The following is a 21,053-nucleotide window of genomic DNA, read 5'->3' on the forward strand; positions in this document are numbered from 1 at the left end:
CAGTTTTGGAGATGCTCTGACCCAGTCGTCTAGCCATCACAATGTGGCCCTTGTCAAAGTCGCTCAGATCCTTACGCTGCCCATTTTTCCTGCTTCTAACACATCAACTTTGAGGACAAAATGTTCACTTGCTGCCTAATATATCCCCCCCACTGGTGCCATGATAACAAGATTATCAGTGTTACTCACTTCACCTGTCAGTGCTCATAATGTTATGGCTGATCGGTGTATATGAATACTGGATATAACTTTTTTTTTTTTTGTCAACAAGGATTAAAATCATTAAACCTAAAGGTCACAGGACATAGAAATGACACTATACATTTGTTTTCCCTTGATCAGATCTTTAATAGAGATAAAAAAAAAAGTGAGAATGCAAATGAACAGAACAGTGTGAAAATATAGCTTGTATACCCACAGTACAGTGTTCCTCAATTGCAGTTCACATGAAACGGGAAGTAATGTTGCATCTGGTTACGCCCGTAGAGAGAAATTACAATAGATTTTTGTACATAAACAATTTACATGATAGAAAAATGAATACGGAAATCAATAAATTTCATTTCCCCGTTGAAAGAAACATGAGCGGAGCAAGTGGAGGAAATGACCATTCACTGTTTCAACTGCAGAACGCTACAAAATCTAGATTTCTTAAAAAATGGCACTTCTTACAGCCATCAGAGGTGAAGCAGCAGCAACCAGGTCAATAGGAATCTGCCAAAGATGCATTTTTATACAATATTAATTAAAAAAAACTCCCATAAAATGATAGCGTTGTGTTAATTAATACCACACATCCGGCCCATCACCAATGGGCAATGATTACACAAGTTTTTTTGTTTTTAAACTTAGTTCCCTTTTCAGTATGTTGTTCTGAATGCTTCTCTTTCTTTTAAAAATAACATTTGAAAACCATGAAACGAGGAGATGGTCTCACAGATCAAGGGTCAAAGCAGCAGCAGACACACTCACTCATGGAGCTGACCCGATCGAGGAGTCGCAGTTGAGACTGGCAGCTGGTGGGAGATTTCACTCCTCACATGCACAGGCAAGTTGTCTCACACAGCTCACATGCTGACCAGTGTTTCATGTTACTCAAACACTACTATATTGGAATAACTTGATGGTGCAGCATAGAGAATGACATCGGGAAGAGGAATAAAAACACCCCGTGCCAAACAGATCCCCCCGGAGTCGCTTCCCGTCCCGTGATCTGTGTGAGCCCACGCACTCACTGCTCAATCAGAGGACTGCAATTAACACCGGCGTGCAATTAGACATTCACACGCAGCAGGGATGCACTGTCACTCCTTCCACACAAAGTTCTTTTCATCTCCCGTTCTATATTTTAAGCAGCGCTAAACTGACGTCAGTAACCCGGCACGGGTGCGGGTCGCTCTCAAACACATTATAATACAAGACTTCTGGTAACAACGCATGGATCCACAATGAAATGAGGAATGGACCTTTATCTAGAAAAAGAAAGAAAATGTTGGAAAGGGTTTTTACATGTTGACATAGAGGTACACAGTGTTAGTAGCCAAACAAGATACATATTTAACCAGAACATCTGATTTGTATCCGATATTCTCGAACGATTCTTCTCTTAATGTTACTCCACTTATTAATAGCAGTTTAGTAAAGGAGACTTAATGCACAACTCAGTGCAATCCCACGGTCACTTTCTGCCAAGGAAAATTACAAATGAAGGCGTGTTTGGTACAAAAAAAGAAATTCAGCTCTGCGAACACGCAATGACCAACGAAAACCACATTTAATCCAGCGGATGTTTCCAGTCGTGTCCTGAGAGGTAAACTAATGACAGATGAAAAACGGTCTGATGGTGACGCTGCCCCGGTGAAAACCAAGCAAGCCGTTTTGTTTTCGTTTCCTTTTATTAAACAAAAACAGTGTTTTGGCACAAAAGTTATCAGTTCAGCCTGAGTGTCAGGCCACAAACAGAATGAACAACATTAGCCAATAAAGGTTTTAAAACACTGGAAAATTAAGTGATCATATATTGGGCTTAAGCTTTCACTCCTAAAGAGGTAAGAATACAGATCCAGAGACATTGAAATACAACAACAAAAAACAAAGTTTAAATTTTACTGTAAGAATTAGAAGTAAAAGTGTGCTAAATGCAGGGTCCCCGTGGTTTGATCGGACGTCCTGGGGAGCTGCAGGGATGCTGGCTCAGTAAGACGCAGTCACTGTAAGGTGCTAACTGTCAGGAAGGTGGGGTTAAAAGACGTTACACAATTCATTTGGCAAAACATTAGTTTTTTTTTTTTTTCTTTTACGATTCATAAGATAAGTAGAATTTCATATGAAGCGTGTGTGTGTGTGTGTGTGTGTGTTAAGATGTCTGCTCAGCTATTTTATTATAAACGGAATAACCAGGGCAGCAACGCCAATACAACACCTAAGATACAGAGGTGATTCAATCCTTTGAGTCTTCAAAACAATAGTTCTGTTCATATCAAAACTTAGTCAGGTCAAATTGCTTTTAAGCATTTGCCTGCATTGGCCATTAAAGAATTTAAACATTACCAGTACTTTGTTTTAAAGAAAGGTTGGGTGGGGTTTTTGGGGGGGGGCACAGATTCCCACTGAACACGATCTCGACGATACAGAGTCACTATAACGAGTCTAGTTTTATTTGTGCATCTACACCGACTCTAGGCAGTGCACTTTCCCGCAACATTTCAATTTAGTTATTTTTACAAACTTAAATAAAAAAGGACAAATCAACGGTGCAGAGGAGTCGCGTCAAGAGAAATGAATCTGAGTTTTCGTTCAGCTGTAAGACACGGCCGCACGAGAGATAGTAAAACGTGAGTGCAGAGAGTACACAAGATGTCAAGAGTGTGTGTGTGTGAGAGAGAGAGAGGTTATGTTTCTAGGATGCAGTAATGGCTGCTCCTTAGAGAAAGCATAGTATCTGAACACTCCTCCAGCAAAGTCATTTGTGCCAACAGACCGTTCTTCACCCGGTTACTCTGTTCTCACATGACCGACACTAGCCAGTGTCCCAGTTTACCGTACGGGCAGAAACACGTTAAAACAGACAGAACTTTCTACGAGGCGCCGATCAGCGGTTTTCTATACATGGACTATGAAGAATTCTCCAGTTTCCCTGCACGTTGAAGCTAATATGTCGAGGTGGGAAGTGTGAATATTAAGGCAGTAGCTCAATATATTCTCGCACACCGTCAGAGCGAGACTGCGATCGATGGGTGTCACACAGCGACGCACACGTAACACGGAAGGACAGCACATCTAACGAGGAGAAGACAAGGTTAGTGTTGGGAAAATAGCTTCAAAGCTAAATGTTATGTAGAAAAATACAATCCCATGACAAAACACTGTTAAATCTCAATTCACTCATGAGCCGCAGGGCGAACACTCTTGCCTTGAAGAGAAGTTTGACTGATTATTCATATATATATAAAAGATTCAACGAGTGAGAGTCAGTGTAGTAAGGAACCCAACTGATAACTAAACACTTTTAAAAACACTGGTTTGTTTCACTTTACACAAGAAATGAGTTCTGATTTTGAACACTTTCCTTTTAGTGGTGACAATTTCTGTACTCGGGGTCCTCGTTCAGATCAAAGCAAACAGCACCGCTCTCTGAAACCTCGCTTAGTCCTGCTGTTCTTGCCATTTTTGTCCTTGTTTTCAGACTTCTTTTTCGCTCGGACTTCCCGCATAAGGTCGAAAAACACCTGGGAATAGAAACAGTACTTAAGATACACGTCCGCACCAATTGACAATCAATAACCAATAATTCATCACCAGTACAAATACAGTAGCGAAGCAGTACGCTCAGGAAATCATTATCTAATCAAGTATTTTAATTTCAGAATAATAATCCAGTTGGAGATGGCCTTCACCGATCCAGGGACTTCTTTGTTACAGTTTCGGTTCTCCATTTTGCAGCCTAGGCTTAGCGGAAACACTATTGAACCGCTACTCGAACCGTAGGTGTGAACCCACCATTAACCAGGCCTAGTCTTTGCCATAACCCAATTTCTAACCTTAGAGCTAATCCAGATCCAAAGACTAACCCTGGTCTTACATATAACCCTATTCTTAGCCTCCCATCATATCCTAAGTAGCTTTAACCTTAACTCTTTTCTCTCTCTCACACACACTTTTTAACGGCGTTTTGAATCGTATTGGACTCTGCTTTACCTTATCCACGTTGGCCCTGGTCTTTGCAGAGGTCTCCACATACTGCACGCCCCACTCCTCGGCCTTGCCTCGGGCCTCGTCCACCATCACCTGCCTGCGGTCTTCCAAATCCGACTTGTTCCCGACCACGAGCAACGGGATCTTATCTTCCTCGGCTTTTACCCGCAGGATCTGCTCCCTGGGAAGAGAGGGGGCCAGTGAGCAGAGGGTTTAAGGCCACAGGTTCCATAATGTACCGCATGGAGCTGCATCGGGCTACTTCAGCTGGGAAGGCCAAGAGTACAGTCACCATACACCATTTAGATTAGAGCATCACCAGGGAAGAAACCCAGCATCTGCTGATGTCTATGGGTTTCAGACTTCAGGCAGTCATTGACTGCAAAGGATTTGCAACCAAGTATTGAAACTCAATTTAATTCATGATTATGTTAGTTTGTCCAAATACTTTTGAGCCCCTAAAATTGGGGGAACCACATATAAAAATGTGTGTAATTCCTACACCGTTCACCCAATTTGGATGTAACTACCCTCAAATTAAAGAAGAGTCTACACTTAAAGCACATATTGATTGTTTCCTTTCAAATCCATTGTGGTGGCGTACAGACACAAAATGACAATTGTGTCACTGTCCAAATATTTATGGACCTAACTGTATATTCCCTCCCGGTGGCCACTGTGACTGAGCAGGAGTCAGGCCGTTTTCGCGGCACGCCGGACACCGACCTGAACTCCGCGGTGGCCGTGAATGACTCATGCTCCGTGATGGAGAAGACCAGAAGGAAGCCCTCTCCGCTGCGGAAGTAGTTGTCTCGGATGGCAGCGTAGTCCTCCTGTCCCGCCGTGTCCAGGATGTCGATCTGCACCTCTTCGCCGTCTAGCACCACTTTCTTTCTGTAGCTGTCGGCCTTCGTGGGTTCGTAGTCTTCGACAAACTGCCAAGTGGATCAAACGCGGTTAGAAATGCTACGACGGGATGCTGTGATGGTCAGGTTGGGTCTCTTTACGATGTCAAGCTGCTCCCCGTCTTGAGGAGACATCTGGAAACTGGAAGCAGCGTGTCTAAATGCCACAGACATTACCCTATAGGCTAAAAGACCAAATATACCTTTTTTTTCCCCTTCTGTGAAGCCCAATTCCAGCACAGAACGTGTTTTTATGCTCTCTTACAGATATTGGGATCAAGGCAATACCAACACCCCACCTCACTGACCTATAGTTTGGGGACTAGAGCTGGGCTGAGTATAACTGTTCAATATCCAGGGGCATTTACATACGGAGTTCAGAAGGGAAAACATGTCAGTCTAGACCCCAACATCAATACCCACTGCTGTGACAGATTGAAACAGCACACACTATTAGCTTCAGCAAGCTGTGGCGATTGATGATCGATACCCAGCGGTGGCGTTGGGATGACCGGCTCAGTAGCACTGCACTGCTGCAGGAGTGACTGACGTCCTGTGATGCAGCGATGCAATGAATATGAAAGATCTCCGTCATTAGATCTTTGAAATGGGAATTTGTGTCACAGAAATGAGCTTCACACCAAAATCTACTGAAATGACTTCAGGCTATATATACCGCAATATCCTGACTATGGAGTGATGCATGTTAACAGTGATTCCCAAAAGCACACAATTCAAAATCTGTATCTGCATTTGACCCGTGTGCACTCAGGGGTGGTGAAGGCATGGGAGAAATTACAGTAAACTGATGGAAGTGCTAAAAATACACGAGTAATCAGGAGCAGAGATTCACAGAAAGAGCAGCAGAGCAGGAGTGTGGAAAAGTAGCAGATTAGCAGTGACAGGTACAGTGTGGTACAAGATCCTGCAGAAGAAACCCTGCCGGCAATGCTCACCTCATCGTACATGAACTGCAGGGTGAGAGCGGACTTGCCCACCCCCCCGCTGCCCACCATGATGACCTTGTGCAGAGCCAGGGAGCTCTGGTTCTTGCCCTTGTTGGCTGCCATGTCTGGACAGGTCTGATATCAGTCAGCTGAATCCCCGAGCTGGACACCAGGAGAGAAAACAGGGCGTCATTTCACACACACACACACACACACACACACACACACACACACACACACACACACACACACACATATAGACATGGTCTGCAGTCAAAAACATCCAGAAATGCCACTTAATAATAAAAGATGTAGCCTAAAGACTCAACCACAATGTGATCTCTGTGTAATTCCTGAGAACCTTTGACTAGATCCAAAACATCAGGGACTGTCTGTCTGAAATATCTTCATGTGCATTTAGGTGCCCCAAGAAACATTTGGGCAGAATTCCAGTCAACTACTTACCTCGATGTATTTTAATGGAAAGTAACTATTAATAAAAATAGTTTACCATCAGATCCCTGTCTTTTTATTGACAAATTGTCAGGGATTAACAGTGCCAATTATAACTTTGTCAGATGGGTAGGGACAGCAGAAATACATCGAAGTAGGCAGCCTAGGTCAGGGATTCAGGGAAAACAACTAGTCAATAGAGTGTAAATCCTGGAGTCACATCATTACGACCGAGAACAATGGTCTAAAAAGGTGCCTGGGGAGCTGAAAGGTCAACAAAATCATTAGCATATGAAAGCGATTTACTAAAAGTGGAAAGTCATGCAAATCACCCACTCACTCACTCAGCCACCGCGGCAGAACAGCACTAAACTTAAGAGACTTGAATCGCAATAGGACGCCCACATACCGTCAGCTTGACACTCAATTAATTTATCTGCAGTACGAAGAGTACAAACAAAACACAGCAGCTCCCCCACCACCAGCCAATGAACTTGTTAGATCAGAACCACCTGCCATTGCTGGTGAACGCAATGCACCACATTATAGAACAACAGAAAACAAAACAAAAATCCTGCATGTTCACATATAATGTTCTGTTCTTGAAGAAATGACACCAGTAAAGTGTTGCTAAAATAAAAACGTTGCAAAAACGAACACGTCTAGAAGTTCAATATCGATGTTGATTCAACGATAGAAGCCAGAGGCCGCTGGGGTGATTGAGTCACTGTGGTGCAGAGCTGCCCGTCTTGCATCGGATTACCCCCCCCGACACACATTGTGGCGAAGACAAACCGGATCTGCTTCAAAACAACATTTCCATCAAACCGCTAAAGGTCATAATGTTAACCATGTAAGTGAATTAGTTACTTCACGTCTGTAACAGTAATTATGAGCTTAGAGGTGGTCCTTGACATCCCCTGCACGAATGTCAGAAGCCACAGACCTTCGTGCTTTCTAGATTTACCACCATTGTTTTATAAGATCATCTTTTAATGCTTTTACTTATTGAATGCGAAATGCAACCAGAATGGATATAAAAGGAACAAAATCGTGCCAATCCCTGTGCAGCAGCTTTACCCTTTGTCGAATGTAAAGGTGGAGCTAATAACTGTAACCGGCTTAAGCTGAAGTGTTGTCCAGGCAGTTCACACATCTAATGAATAATTACAGGGATAGAAAACCCATCAACCTGCACTCTCTCTCCCTGGAAAACACGGAAGAGAAAGACACACTACCGAGTCCAAAGTCTGGAAGCAACAAATGATGTATCGAGGCTCACGAGTTGAGGATGATATTGCTCAATCATGAAATCACAAAGATAACTTCTCTACCGAAAACATATTTTTAAGCAGAAGACATTTGTTAGCACAATGGCTGAAGTATGTAGGTGAGCCGTAAGTAAAATAAAACCAGTTCTTTTTCTATAAAGACCCCATCAAGATACAGGACATTTTACAAAAGAAGGCAATGGCGTGACTTTGAGATCACAGCTTACAGTACCAGCTACTGTGCGTGTGTGTGGTTTAACCTTTGTGTTTTAGGGTACCGCAGTTCTCTAAATAACATTCAGTCGTGACAAAACTAAAATTTTCCACTGTCCCATTGTGGTTTTAAAGAAATAAAATCTGACTGGCCGGGACTTTTGAAGCTGGCCGTTTTGCGATTTTTACATTTTGAAATTACAAATGAATTCCAGACCATTGGAAATCTGACATCATAAAAAATTTAGTACATTTGCTGAAGGGCACACCGATTGGAAGGTACATTTCCAAAAAGAAAACTGACAAGAGTGCCATAATTCCTTGATCAATACCGTTCTAGTACATAAACAGTGATTCAAATACGACAAATGTACACTAGATGGCACCGACTCTCACTGTCCTCTCTTTCACTCCTGGCTTGACAGTCTCAGTGAGAACTGACAGGAATTTAGAGTACAAAGAGTACACCTCAAAGGTCTAAACAGTCGACTGTTTACTAGTCTGAGAAGAAACAGTATCTAGGCCTAGTACTTTAAAATAAAAGGGTTCTCGACCACAGAACTTCCAATGACAGAGTGCATGGTACAATTTATTAGGCCTAAACCAGTACTGTACAGTAACACATTCAAACCAGCAAATAGCCCAATGCAAGGTCAAATACCACAGTCAGCAACGTGCTGGAGTGTCACAGTCTACACAAACATCAAGATCAACACCTTGTTCAAAATACATAAAACTGCAAAATTATAGTTGAACAATAGTTTCAAAATAAGCACAAGAGAAGATAGAGAAAGAGGAAGTAGATCTATCTGATACACTTAATACCCATGAGACCTATTTACCTTGAAGGAAAGAGCTCTGAAACAGTTCGACTAATCTTGATAAATAGACCGTGCCGTCACATAACCTGGCAGCCTCATTCCCCCAGGCAGCGTTTTAGCAGAATAGCAGTTTAAAAGAACTAATAATCAGGCTACTCATCTCAGGAATACGTTCCCGTTCGGCTGCTTCCTGCGATTGTTTCTGGAAACCCTGACAAACTTTAGTGAGGAAAGCTGCTCATGACAAAGGACACGTGCTGAGAGGGGTCAGTCAGAGCACAAACATACCAAAATCAATATTTTGGTCATACGTACCAAGAAAAAATATGCTAATGAAGAGAGGCATGCACACTAATTTAAATATCTGTTGCAATACCCTAGGGAGATAAGTAATGTGTGACATTTCTCAAAAGAATATAGCTGTAGCTGACTAGCCTGTAGGTTTATAAGCTGAAACTAAAGCCCTGCTCTGCACCAGGTTTATGACTCAGTGAAATCCTATAGTATATCTGCCACTTCACTAATACAGTCAAACTTCCAAGCAAAGAGCACAGACGCAAAGTCAGCTTTCAATTATAAAGAGGCTTTGCTCCTATTCCAGTTTAAACGAGGCAAGCCTCCGAAGTCTAACTCGTATACTGTGCCGCCTTACTCATTAAAACAGTAACAAAGGTTAAGCCAAGGGCGGGCTTTAAAATCTCAGATCGCATGACCCAGATACTGAAGTGCACGTTACTCCATCCACCCAGACCAAACGCAAGAAACCGCTAAATTATAAATGAGGAATCTATCTTCTCTGCAGCCGAGGCGATTCAAATTCATTACACATCCCAGAGAGGATAAAACTCACACAGCAGGGCGGCCACTAACCCTAGCATTGGCAAACTCAAAATAGCCTGAAACGGGTGAATTTTTTCATGATAAGGACTGCTTAAAAGATTAAAACGGGCTACCCTTTTATCGGGCACATACAAACTGATTTCAGAATTCCTCAAGTGCTTTAGGGAAGTAAAATTACAGATTAAAAATAAAATTACAGCTAGTTATGATTATAACAATTTTGCAATATATTTTATACATCAGGAATTGGAGAACGTACTTGTATTGTATGTGAACAGGAGGAACCTTTAGATCTGTTTTACGCATTAGACCCATGCATCTATCCTGCCTGCAGTGACAGTGCTGGTACAAAACAGATCTATATAAAGGATTCCTCCTGCTTACACCATAACTAAACAAACACCACCAATTACATCAATGGGTTACCGACCCCGTTTTAAGCTGTAGCAATAGCCGCAACCCCAACCCCAGACAACACCACAACCTGAACTTACAGCTAATTAACAGTAGAAATGCAATCTTAACATTAAAGGAAGTCAAAACTGACTGCCATCTCTAACCCAAACGCTAGCACTTACCAAAATGTAAACCTAATCAGCAAACCTCATCATGGTTTCAACTGACTGAAAAAATTAAATGTAACCAAGACCTTTTCTGAAGTCGCCTCTATTCCCATTTAAATCTTAGCTTGACCAGTTTCTTATTGTGATTTTTCCTTTTGTTTTACAAATAAAATTTCACACCTCTATAAAATTTGTCTCTTTTACAAATGTAGCAATTTACAATGTAGCCTAAAGCTTCAATAATAGTCACAGTCTTTATTCTGAACTGTGACACCACCAGCAATTTCTTATTACGGGACTCAAGCATCTAAGAGTTGAACAGGAACAAGCAGACAGACATTTAATAGTAATTGCATTTACCTGTGACAAATAAGTGGGGAGAAGAAAAGGAACAGAGCTTTACTATCTATTTAGTTGATCTGAGTCTGGTGGTTGATTAAACTTTTTAGAACCAGAAAGCATGGAAGTGGTGCTTTACAGGTCACTGCTGAGACACAATCGCTGATACCATTTCAGTGGTTTATTCCATAACAGACTTTCAGTTTCATCTGATGGAAATGGAGGATGCTGTCGTGTTTCCACTGGGCCGCCTCCCAAAGTGTAGCCCATAAGAAAACAATGTCCAAACACTGACAAGAGGCCAAGCAGCATGGCTCACCTTGCCAGGGAATAGCTAAATGTGCATTGGGAACCAAAATGTGAAATGTGGAAATGTGGGCTGACTGTTTTAAGGTGTAGTCAGTTGCACACAGGTCAAGTTAAAGGTGTGTTCTGCGTTTGGCATTGAGTCAAGGTGACGATTTCGATGCATCAATTCCAAGACAAGTCTTGCAAAGGAGCGTCCTCTGGTATTTAATGTTTAAAGTATTTGGTAATCTCTTGCAGTGTGCTTTTTGCACTTCCATTTTTTCATGGGTGGAACAATCTCAAAACACGAACAACAAATTCTCATAATCTGCGGACTGCTTGGGTGGGAGGTCACCTCCTCAGAGTACATTTAAAGAGTGTAAGCATTTGCACAGTAAGGGGAACATTACACAGCAAAACAGGGAGTCGTTCTTCACTTTATTCCACCCTGCAACGTGTCATTTTGAGGGTGTAGTTTGTATTTCTTTTTAAAACCTACAAGTCATTACAGTCAACTCGGGGCCTACTGACCTTTTCATAAGCATAGCCCAGTGTGCAAAAAAAATACAGCGCTTATAATAACTGTCTCTAATGCTGGATAATTATAGCCCAGCTGCACCGTTAAGTGCGATAACCATGCTGGGTCATGGCCATGGGCCACACCTCTCTTCAGATAAGCTCAGAGCGGGGAACAGCACAGCACAACGAACTGTATCAGGGGGACAATTATTCTGCGATTTCCAGAGTAAATACTCCAGGGGGCAGAAAGCTAAAACAAAAGCTCTGGTTTCCGTATGTACTCTACAGTAATTCAGCCTTGATCCCTTAAACGCCCCACAGAGGCGCTCAGTGGCAGAGCGTGTCAGTGGAAGGCCTTCTCTCCCCGAGAGCTGATTGGGGATGCTGTGAAGCGCTGGGAGGTACAGAGGACCCTTTTGAGATCATTCAATGGCACAGCAGTGAATGGGGGCTCTGTGTCCCTCACAACAACCCTGCTCTTTTAGTAGGGCTCTGCTGAGGGGGGGTGGGGGGGAGAGGACACGGACGAAGAGAGAAAATAACGATAGCCTCTGCTTTCAAACACACATGGGACGAAACCAGCATATTGAACAGTGGAGTTCTCCCATCAAGAAGGTCAGGTATTGACAAGTCTTCTGTCACGGTGTTAATCTGTATCCTTTTTGATATATTTCTGACATTTTTAAAGTCCCTTGGAATGCTGAAAGTATGGAGCCATGGATGCTTCAACATGTCTCCCTTCACATGAGGATTTAAAACATTGAGCCACCCCCAACACACCACCACCCCTCTTCATCCCCCCAGAGTTCGTTTCTGAGGATGAATCTGGCGAAAGGGCTCAGCAGAGTCTACTAATCCTCAAGTGGAGAACTGTCTGCAGAACAAAACACCCCCACAAACGTGTACAACCCCCAGGACTGCCTCAGTGTCACCATGGCAATGAGGCTGCCCTTTCCCCCCGACGGGAAGCGGTCCCCCTGGTCCCGACACAGCCTCCCCACACACAGCTGCAGCGAGCGCCGGGAGGACACCCTAACCCTGCGGGAGATAAGGGCCTCCGAAGCACAACGTTCCCGGCTTCATTTCGCCACACGGCCTCTGACATGAGACTGATTACTGTGGCACTTTCCCACATCTCTACATCTAGATGTGTGACAATCAACAAACACCCTCTTGTTGCATTTGGTTTGATACACTAAAGACAAACCAATTGCAAACTATCATATTAAATGTGTCCCGATGTCGATAAGAGACTGAAAGAAAGGTCTGAATGTCAAAATAAAATGGGCAGGCAAAGAAATCTCTTGGACAAAAAAGCTTTCAAGCTCTAAGCGGGCTTTAATTCCTAAAACCTATGCCTGATAATAAACCCCCCAAACATATGGAGAGGCAGAGTCCAAAGGAAATGGAAAAAAGATGAACGACATTCCCTTCTTAATTCAAAAATGATCTAAAACAAGAAAGATCCTGTACGTCAAGACACACTAACCACGGGACTGTTGCCTCCTCCTGAATCAGGAACAAGTCATTAAACACTGGGCACGTAAGGCCCTTCGGCTGTAATGCAAATTCCAGGCGGAAAAACTGACAAAATGGCTGCAGGACACTCCGGATTAACTTCAAAACGTTCCAAAAAACATTTCTGCTTCAGGCTTTTCTATTTTATATTAGCCAGGTGTTTGATACATCTAAAGACACGGAGTAGGGCTAACGAAGCATCCGTCTGACCTGCTTTATACTTTTACAACACAGTACAGAGTCAGAAGGGAATCTGCACACTATTAGGTCGCTTTTATAACCAGCCCCAGACCTCGATTCCAATCCTGAAAAGAAGCAGAACAGGATATGCAGTTACAGTAATGAACTGTCCTGCACAGCTCCCCGGTGCTTCACTGGAACGATGTTTATCCCATTGAGGATGAGAGATGTGACAGAACTTACTGTCTTTATAAGCTACTGTCATTTGACATTTGCCAAATTCCAAGTTGATCCACCAAGGCTTTCTCCCCTCCACCCCCATCCTCAAATAAACATATAAAACACATTAACAATATAGGTCTGTCTCCTGACATCTCAAGCTTTCCGACTGAGATAATACTAACAAAGAAATTGAGTGGTTTGTGACTAAAATCCTGTAGCATCCATTTGCCTTGCTGGGTTTTGGGAGTTCAAGTTTTAAGCAATAATTAACACAGAAGCCATGGTGCAGACGAGCTGTGCAGAAAGAGTGATTTCAGGAGGCATCATGAGCAACCATGTTCCGTCACCCTCTTTAAAGCATAAAACAATCCAGTAAGTTATTTAAAAGTATAAATAAGCTACATTAAACCATCTACTCTATGATACTGTATTATGAAAAGAAAAAGATCAGCTACATGCTGTGACAGGTCTATTGTTGCATAACACTGAGTGATCTCCTTTCTTTTGCAACAAACATTAACAAGGCAGGTAAAGAAAGAGATTATGTGCATTTGAGCCATGATCCAAATGGGATCGACTGAACATGTTGGAATTTTAGCACATACACATTCACACAGCAAACACACACACATTCATATAGCAAAATGCAGTATTGGAAGATGCATGCTGTCAGATCAGCACAGCTATAAATCACTCAAAGATGCGCACCTTTTTGTCTCACCCACCCACAGACAGATCATTAAGTACTACTGTACACTTTTTTTAAGGTAACACTCACTTCCAAGATTGTGTGGAAAGTATTACTCATTTATCATTATGGAGATATATACATCTAACTATAAATATGTATATTCCTGCACCAAACAAGAAAATTAAGTATACAGCGCGAGGGTAAATGCATGTGTAAATAAGATGTTCCGGGGTCGACAGGGACACGCAGAGGGTGCATCAGTTCATGTGATCAGTAGAAATATGATCTGTGGAGACTAATAAAACCCAAGTCTCCCGTGAAAACCCACAGACTGGAGGATGCCGAGGGATTCTCTGCCCTCCCGGCTCACAGTCACCCATGCACCTCACTGACAGCTGATGGCAAACTACAGTTTCGCACAGCGGGAGACGAGACCTTAATGCGCCCGACACATGAAACGCGTCACTGCTGTGTATTGCACGCTGCTGTGGAGCTGGGTGTGAGAGTCAGCCACCACCCACTATGACCACATACACTTATCAATGCTCAGCAGAAAAACAACTCTGAGGAAATCTTTTAAAAATTAAACATCATCTCAGCCAGGACTGGAAATATAAGCCAAGGAGAGGCCGTTGTCTGGGAAGGGTTAACCGTGCTCTTGAGCCCAACCCCACCGGTCAGGGGGAACTTAAGAACATGGGCTCACAGAATATAAACTATTATTACATTGAGAATTTAAACAAGTATTAATCATTTGAACACACGTCTTTCTGATTACTGTTGTTGATCTGTTACTTTAATTGCATTACATAGGTTGATGTAAACATCTGATTTGATGACTGGAAAAGGGTGTGTTCAACATGGATTAAAAATATAAGCAAAAGTTGAATAATGCCATTTTCATATGTAATCATGGTGTATTATGATTAAATGGGAACATCAGACACCACAAATTCTACCTAGGACCTTCTGTAGAAAGACAGGCAGTTAATTTGCATGTCTAAGCAAAGTTGTATGTTGTCTTTTTTAACAGATTCACAATTTCTCTTGAGTTACAGCAAAGGTTAGCCTACTCTTCAGAGTCTCAACAACCGAAACGAGTTCAGCTCTTGGAATGTGTCGTACGTGTTGAGACCAGGACCCTCTTTCTATTTGCAGATGTTATGGGAAACAAAAAACAATTCCACTGACCCAGCAGACCTTCAACGACATACATCTGGGTATTTGGCCGCCTCTGTACTCCGTCAAGGACAGAATCAAAATCTAGCAGCGGGTGAAGTTTAGAACTTAAAATCGTACACATTTTTAATTATGACAATGTGATTCAAGATGCCACTTGAGTATTTTAAAAACACAGGCACTTGCACACACAAAAATAGATGATATAGTCTGATATCCACTGCACACATTAAAATGAGCCTAGTTTTTGCATTTTTTCAAATGTGAAGATAGCTTAGACACCATTCAGCATACTAGGAAGCGTCCATTCATGCAAAGACATGAGGAAGTGCTGCAAACAAACGACCCAGAGACTCTCTTTGTGAGAGACTGCTGATGCTCACAGAGATTGTGGGAAAAACACTCCCAGTTACAGAGCAGATGCATCAGCGCCTACGTCTCCAGACCTTCACAGACGGGCTGCTCAGGTGTGGATTCTGTGACTAATTGGTTGCACTGCTTTATAACAACACTGAGTGGGGTGCCATCCACACAACCTGGGCTTTGGGAATAGATCCATTCCCTTCACTGATGCACCGTCTGCGACCACAATCCCATACGGAGACGCCTCCTATACAGCACCACTGTTGAACTACGACACCTGAAAGACTCGCAGCTGTGGCACAGTGAGGAATGATGCCACTGCACCGCCCATCAGCTCCTCAATAGGGCACAGTCCTATTGTTCTAGCATTGACACGGATGAAACACTTGTTTAACAATATCCAGTAGCTTTCCAATTAAAGAACCCCAAACTAATCACTTTGACTATACAAAAAAACAACAGGAACCACAACAAGTTGGCCTGTGAGGTCACCTGCCCCCAAAGGCATGGGCTGCTCAGAGACCACAGCATGGAGTTTTATATGCTTTATAATCCTGGCACAGATGTCACTCCATATACCAGGGCAGCTCCTCAGTTCCCTGAAGATCAACATACCTGTGCAGGACCACATGATATGCATGTATTGTTTCCCCTATAACATTAAGGCTGAATGTATACTGCAGTGTACATATTGTGAAATGGCGGAGTTTTCGACCAAAGCTGCACCTGGGTACACACCGTATTGCATGCATGTAACACGCATTGCAGCATGTCGTTTACACACAACTGCATCCAACTCTATGCATTCACTCGGGCAGTACAGAGACTACAGACACACACAACTTATTGTAATTGCACGCAGGGACGTGGATCACCTCGCAGGGCGCAGCATCAGCCATATTCCGGGGTTTCCTACATATTTCTCTTTGGGGACTTCCCCGTTGTGTCGCTCAGCGTGTGTGCAACGTTATTGACATGATCTCACTGCACATTTGCGCAAACCCTGAGGGGGAATCCACCTTTGCAATCCGCCGCCACCGAAAGTCTTCACCAAAACTAGCCCTCTTTCTGTACCACATCCCTGATAAGCCCCGCCCCTCTCCGGCTCATCCGTGCGCTCTGATTGGACCGCCGCCCCGAAACCCTCCTCAACTCGGAAGCTCATTGGCCACACGGACTTTCAATCGCATGACGTCGCCCCGCACAGTCAGCTGGAGCGGCTGCCCGAATGAATAAGGTAACAGACGGGCTGCGCTCATCCCGCTCGCCGCCGTCTCAGCGCACCCGTGAAATAAAGACAGGCTTAAAAAGCTCACCGAGTTGAACCTTGACGTCTCTTCTTTCGGGATGTTATCTGGATGAACGCATGAATGTGCCGAGGCCGAGAGCAGCCGAGCTTCCCCGCTTCCTTCCACTCCTGCCCAGAGACACCGCCGCTGCCGAGAAACCCCACCTTCCGCACGGCCAACGCGGAAGCAGAAAGCACGCAAACAGGAAGTGACCTCATGCAGCGCTTTCTGGGTTGCAGCGTAATGGTGCATTTTTTGAGAGTGGTGTTGGAGTTGGGGTTTGTTTGTTTTTCATTTCATTTAAACCCCAACAACGGATGCATTTAAATTTCAGTTTTGTGGAGCACAGTTCTTATTATGCACGTCTTGTTATTCCCACGCAACTTTCAGAAACGTCGCACAGTGCCCCCTGTGATTTTCATATAGATTGCAAGACGTTATTATTTGTATTTTTATTTGTATACGTTTTATAATACAGTATTGTAGGGACGGGCCATTTCCAGAAATCACATTCTTCATGGTGGTGAAAAGCAGTTTGGTGCTATCCCAGTTTCTTCTATGTTTTGTATTTTTCAAGTGCACGCCCATGCTTATAAATGTATATTATAATAAACAGATGTGTCAAAGGAGAATCCAAAGTAAATCTGAAATCAAATAAGTATGCATTCACTTCTGAAAAATAAAAGATACCACTACTTGGAAATTTCCTATGAAAGCTGCTGCAATTCAGGGAGGTTGCTTTATTCAGAAAAAATATTCAGATTATACTTTTAAAAATACAAATCAGACTATTAGAACCAACCACTCAATCAGTCAAACAACTTCAAACATTTTTATTTTTAAAAAATCTGAGCTGAAAGGAAAATCACTAACATTTTACAGACGCTTCATATAGGTCAAGCAGACTTGACAGCTGTCTGGTAGAATCTTTAAAAATGGTGAAATCAAAAAACAAAACACGTTTGACCAAATAAACACATTTCAGAAGTCTGAATCATTGAAATAAATCCCCCAGGTGATCTTAAAACACTTTCAGTGGCCTAGAGAGACTAAAAGAAGAATAGATACTGAAACTGAGTATCAGTGGATCTAAAAAAAATAGGTTTCATCACTTGTTAACTATTTAGCAAATGCCAACGTCCTCTATGGAATTAGTTTATTCCCAAATTGCAACCTTTTACATCTTATTTCAGCTTCCACATAAGAAATCAAAAGCAAGGACATATGCAGGATGTTGCCAGGAAGATGGGCAGTGCAAATCCAGGATGTTTTGAGAAGATACCAACTTGTAAGCACTTTCCAGTTTCCTTCTCCAATATCCTAATGTGGGCTTCCTGCCCCTCTGTTATTTGGTTTAACCTGGGCTTTTATTATATGTAACAATAGGCCAGCTTGATCTGACCTAGAGTTCAAACTCTCTCTGTGCATCCATAGATTGTGACATATTATGTGTAAAGGTATTTTATAGAAATTCAATTTGACAGATTCCTAATTAGCACATGTGGATCTGCTATCTAGAGGAGCTTCCAGCCTGGTCTCTCCTGAATGTTTTCACAGACCGTGGTAATCTCACCAAAACAAGTGCTAATCTGGTCTGTGGAGTCTGCCACTAATCTCCAGGAACACTGATCGGGTGTTATAACCTTCATAATTCACATGAGGTCATTTTTCTTTGCAAAACTAATATTTGCCTAAGTTACATACTATATTAAAAAAAAAAAAAAGTTTCTTATATTTTCCACTTCTCCTTTGTTGATGCTTTAGAAACTACTTTTGTAAATTGACAGTTCGCCACCATTCCTATAGTTAATGAGTACATCCATAGAATAAAAGTGTGTATAATAGGTTAGGTTTCAACGTACCATTATTCTCAGTTATTTATACTTTAATTCTCCCCTTCAACTATTAAAACAACTACATTGGATACACTTATCTTTAGCTATACACCCCCAACTGAAGCTGTGCTTGTGTGAATGAATGTACAGCCAGCATTTTAAATTCTGCTTCTACTCATATTATATAATGTTGAAAATGTAAGTGGCTGATCCCGCTGTGCTCACTATATTCTGGCGAGGTGGAGGTCTCTGTCTCTCTGTCTCTCTCTCTCTCACACACACACACACACACAGCAATTGTGGCATACTATGCTAACTGAACATACTGCATAATACATTTTAGTAAGTTAACATTTAACAGACAAATATGTGCTATGCTGTAAATGGTAAAGTACGCTATATTTTACTGTCTTGAAGAGCCATGCAGTTACGGCCAAAGGTCTAATTTGTTTTTGAGAACTGCAAATCTGCCTTCAGGGAATGGTGTCATACAGTGAAGTATTTGAATAAAATATGCCTTGTTGTGGACTAAATAAAAAAAATGGAAAACCTGTTTTGGAGAAAGAAATGATATACAAGATTTTATATTAATGCTTTAAGGCTATGAAGACGTGTAAAAGCAGAAAATAATATATGTGGGAAGTGGGATCTGTCTAGTTAAGTACAGATATCTGCCAAATATTGTCATTGTCACGTGCACATGAGCACACAGGACAGGAAGGAAAAGCCTCCTGCAAAAACAATGGAAAATAACAAATGAGGGAACTCCAACGCATGAATGAAAAGGGGCACAGCAATTAAAACAATATATTTGTTACTATGTAAGTAACTATAAGTATATAATCCCAAGAAGGAAAAGACAAGGACAATAAACCACTTTAATGTGTCTTTCCACAGTGCAGCACACTACATTTTAGCATGTTGTTGATACCACAGTACACCAAAATAACTTTTACTCAACATGTGTGCATGGTACACCACACTACATGTATGTGTTGTTATCACACTGCACTACTTCAAAACTTTTTGCTAGGTCCAAGTACATTCCTTATTGTATCAGCTGGTTGCTAAAAAGCCACTCATGGAAAGACTAGCCTACATCTTTATCTTTATGGAGAAATCTGTATTAAATTATATACAGTGAGGGAAAATAGTATTTGATCCCCTGCTGATTTTGTACATTTGCCCACTGACAAAGAAATGATCAGTCTATAATTTTAATGGTAGGTGTATTTTAACAGTGAGAGACAGAATAACAACAACAAAATCCAGAAAAACGCATTTCAAAAAAGTTATAAATTGATTTGCATGTTAATGAGGGAAATAAGTATTTGATCCCCTATCAATCAGCAAGATTTCTGGCTCCCAGGTGTCTTTTATACAGGTAACGAGCTGAGATTAGGAGCTCTCTCTTAAAGGGAAGCACTCTCTTAAAGGGAGTGCTCCTAATCTCAGCTCGTTACCTGTATAAAAGACACCTGTCCACAGAAGCAATCAATCAATCAATCAGATTCCAAACTCTCCACCATGGCCAAGACCAAAGAGCTGTCCAAGGATGTCAGGGACAAGATTGTAGACCTACACAAGGCTGGAATGGGCTACAAGACCATCGCCAAGCAGCTTGGTGAGAAGGTGACAACAGTTGGTGCGATTATTCACAAATGGAAGAAACACAAAATAACTGTCAGTCTCCCTCGGTCTGGGGCTCCATGCAAGATCTCACCTCGTGGAGTTTCAACGATCATGAGAACGGTGAGGAATCAGCCCAGAACTACACAGGAGGATCTTGTTAATGATCTCAAGGCAGCCGGGACCATAGTCACCAAGAAAACAATTGGTAACACACTACGCCGTGAAGGACTGAAATCCTGCAGCGCCCGCAAGGTCCCCCTGCTCAAGAAAGCACATGTACAGGCCCGTCTGAAGTTTGCCAATGAACATCTGAATGATTCAGAGGAGAACTGGGTGAAAGTGTTGTGGTCAGATGAGACCAAAATCAAGCTCTTTGGCATCAACTCAACTCGCCGTGTTTGGAGGAGGAGGAATGACCCTCCAGGGCCAGGGCATTGAAAATGGGTCGTGGATGGGTATTCCAGCATGACAATGACCCAAAACAAACAGCCAAGGCAACAAAGGAGTGGCTCAAGAAGAAGCACATTAAGGTGATGGAGTGGCCTAGCCAGTCTCCAGACCTTAATCCCATAGAAAATCTGTGGAGGGAGCTGAAGGTTCGAGTTGCAGCCTCGAAACCTTAATGACTTGGAGAGGATCTGCAAAGAGGAGTGGGACAAAATCCCTCCTGAGATGTGTGCAAACCTGGTGGCCAACTACAAGAAACGTCTGACCTCTGTGATTGCCAACAAGGGTTTTGCCACCAAGTACTAAGTCGAAGGGGTCAAATACTTATTTCCCTCATTTACATG

General features: G+C 42.4%; 1 protein-coding gene across 2 annotated transcripts; it reads right to left on the reverse strand.

Annotated features, from left to right (window-relative positions):
* Positions 1-1,217: 1,217 nt before the first annotated feature.
* LOC136712019 (ras-related protein ralB-B) lies at positions 1,218-16,982 on the reverse strand. 2 transcript variants are annotated; one of them, XM_066688689.1, is made up of 5 exons: positions 16,823-16,982; positions 6,056-6,208; positions 4,921-5,129; positions 4,198-4,375; positions 1,218-3,728 (listed from the first exon to the last, which is right to left on the reverse strand). In XM_066688689.1, the coding sequence occupies exons 2-5, from the start codon at positions 6,167-6,169 to the stop codon at positions 3,612-3,614; spliced, it is 618 nt and encodes a 205-aa protein (XP_066544786.1). In that variant the 5' UTR covers positions 6,170-6,208; positions 16,823-16,982; the 3' UTR covers positions 1,218-3,611. The 2 variants fall into 2 exon arrangements, with proteins under 2 accessions (XP_066544786.1, XP_066544787.1); XM_066688690.1 differs by lacking the exon at positions 16,823-16,982 and adding an exon at positions 8,826-9,027.
* Between the last annotated feature and the right edge of the window lie 4,071 nt (positions 16,983-21,053).

The sequence above is a fragment of the Amia ocellicauda genome, chromosome 16, assembly GCF_036373705.1.
Source record: "Amia ocellicauda isolate fAmiCal2 chromosome 16, fAmiCal2.hap1, whole genome shotgun sequence".
Lineage (NCBI taxonomy): Eukaryota > Metazoa > Chordata > Actinopteri > Amiiformes > Amiidae > Amia > Amia ocellicauda.

What these genes read in the sequence shown, in the direction of transcription:
- LOC136712019 (XM_066688689.1), bottom strand. Translation starts at nt 6,169, where the DNA reads ATGGCAGCCAACAAGGGCAAGAACCAGAGCTCCCTGGCTCTGCACAAG. An exon ending in TGCAGTTCATGTACGATGAG is followed by an intron (nt 5,130 to 6,055) that starts GTGAGCATTGCC and finishes TCCACTTGGCAG; the next exon opens with TTTGTCGAAGACTACGAACC. An exon ending in CCAGGGCCAACGTGGATAAG is followed by an intron (nt 3,729 to 4,197) that starts GTAAAGCAGAGT and finishes TTCTATTCCCAG; the next exon opens with GTGTTTTTCGACCTTATGCG.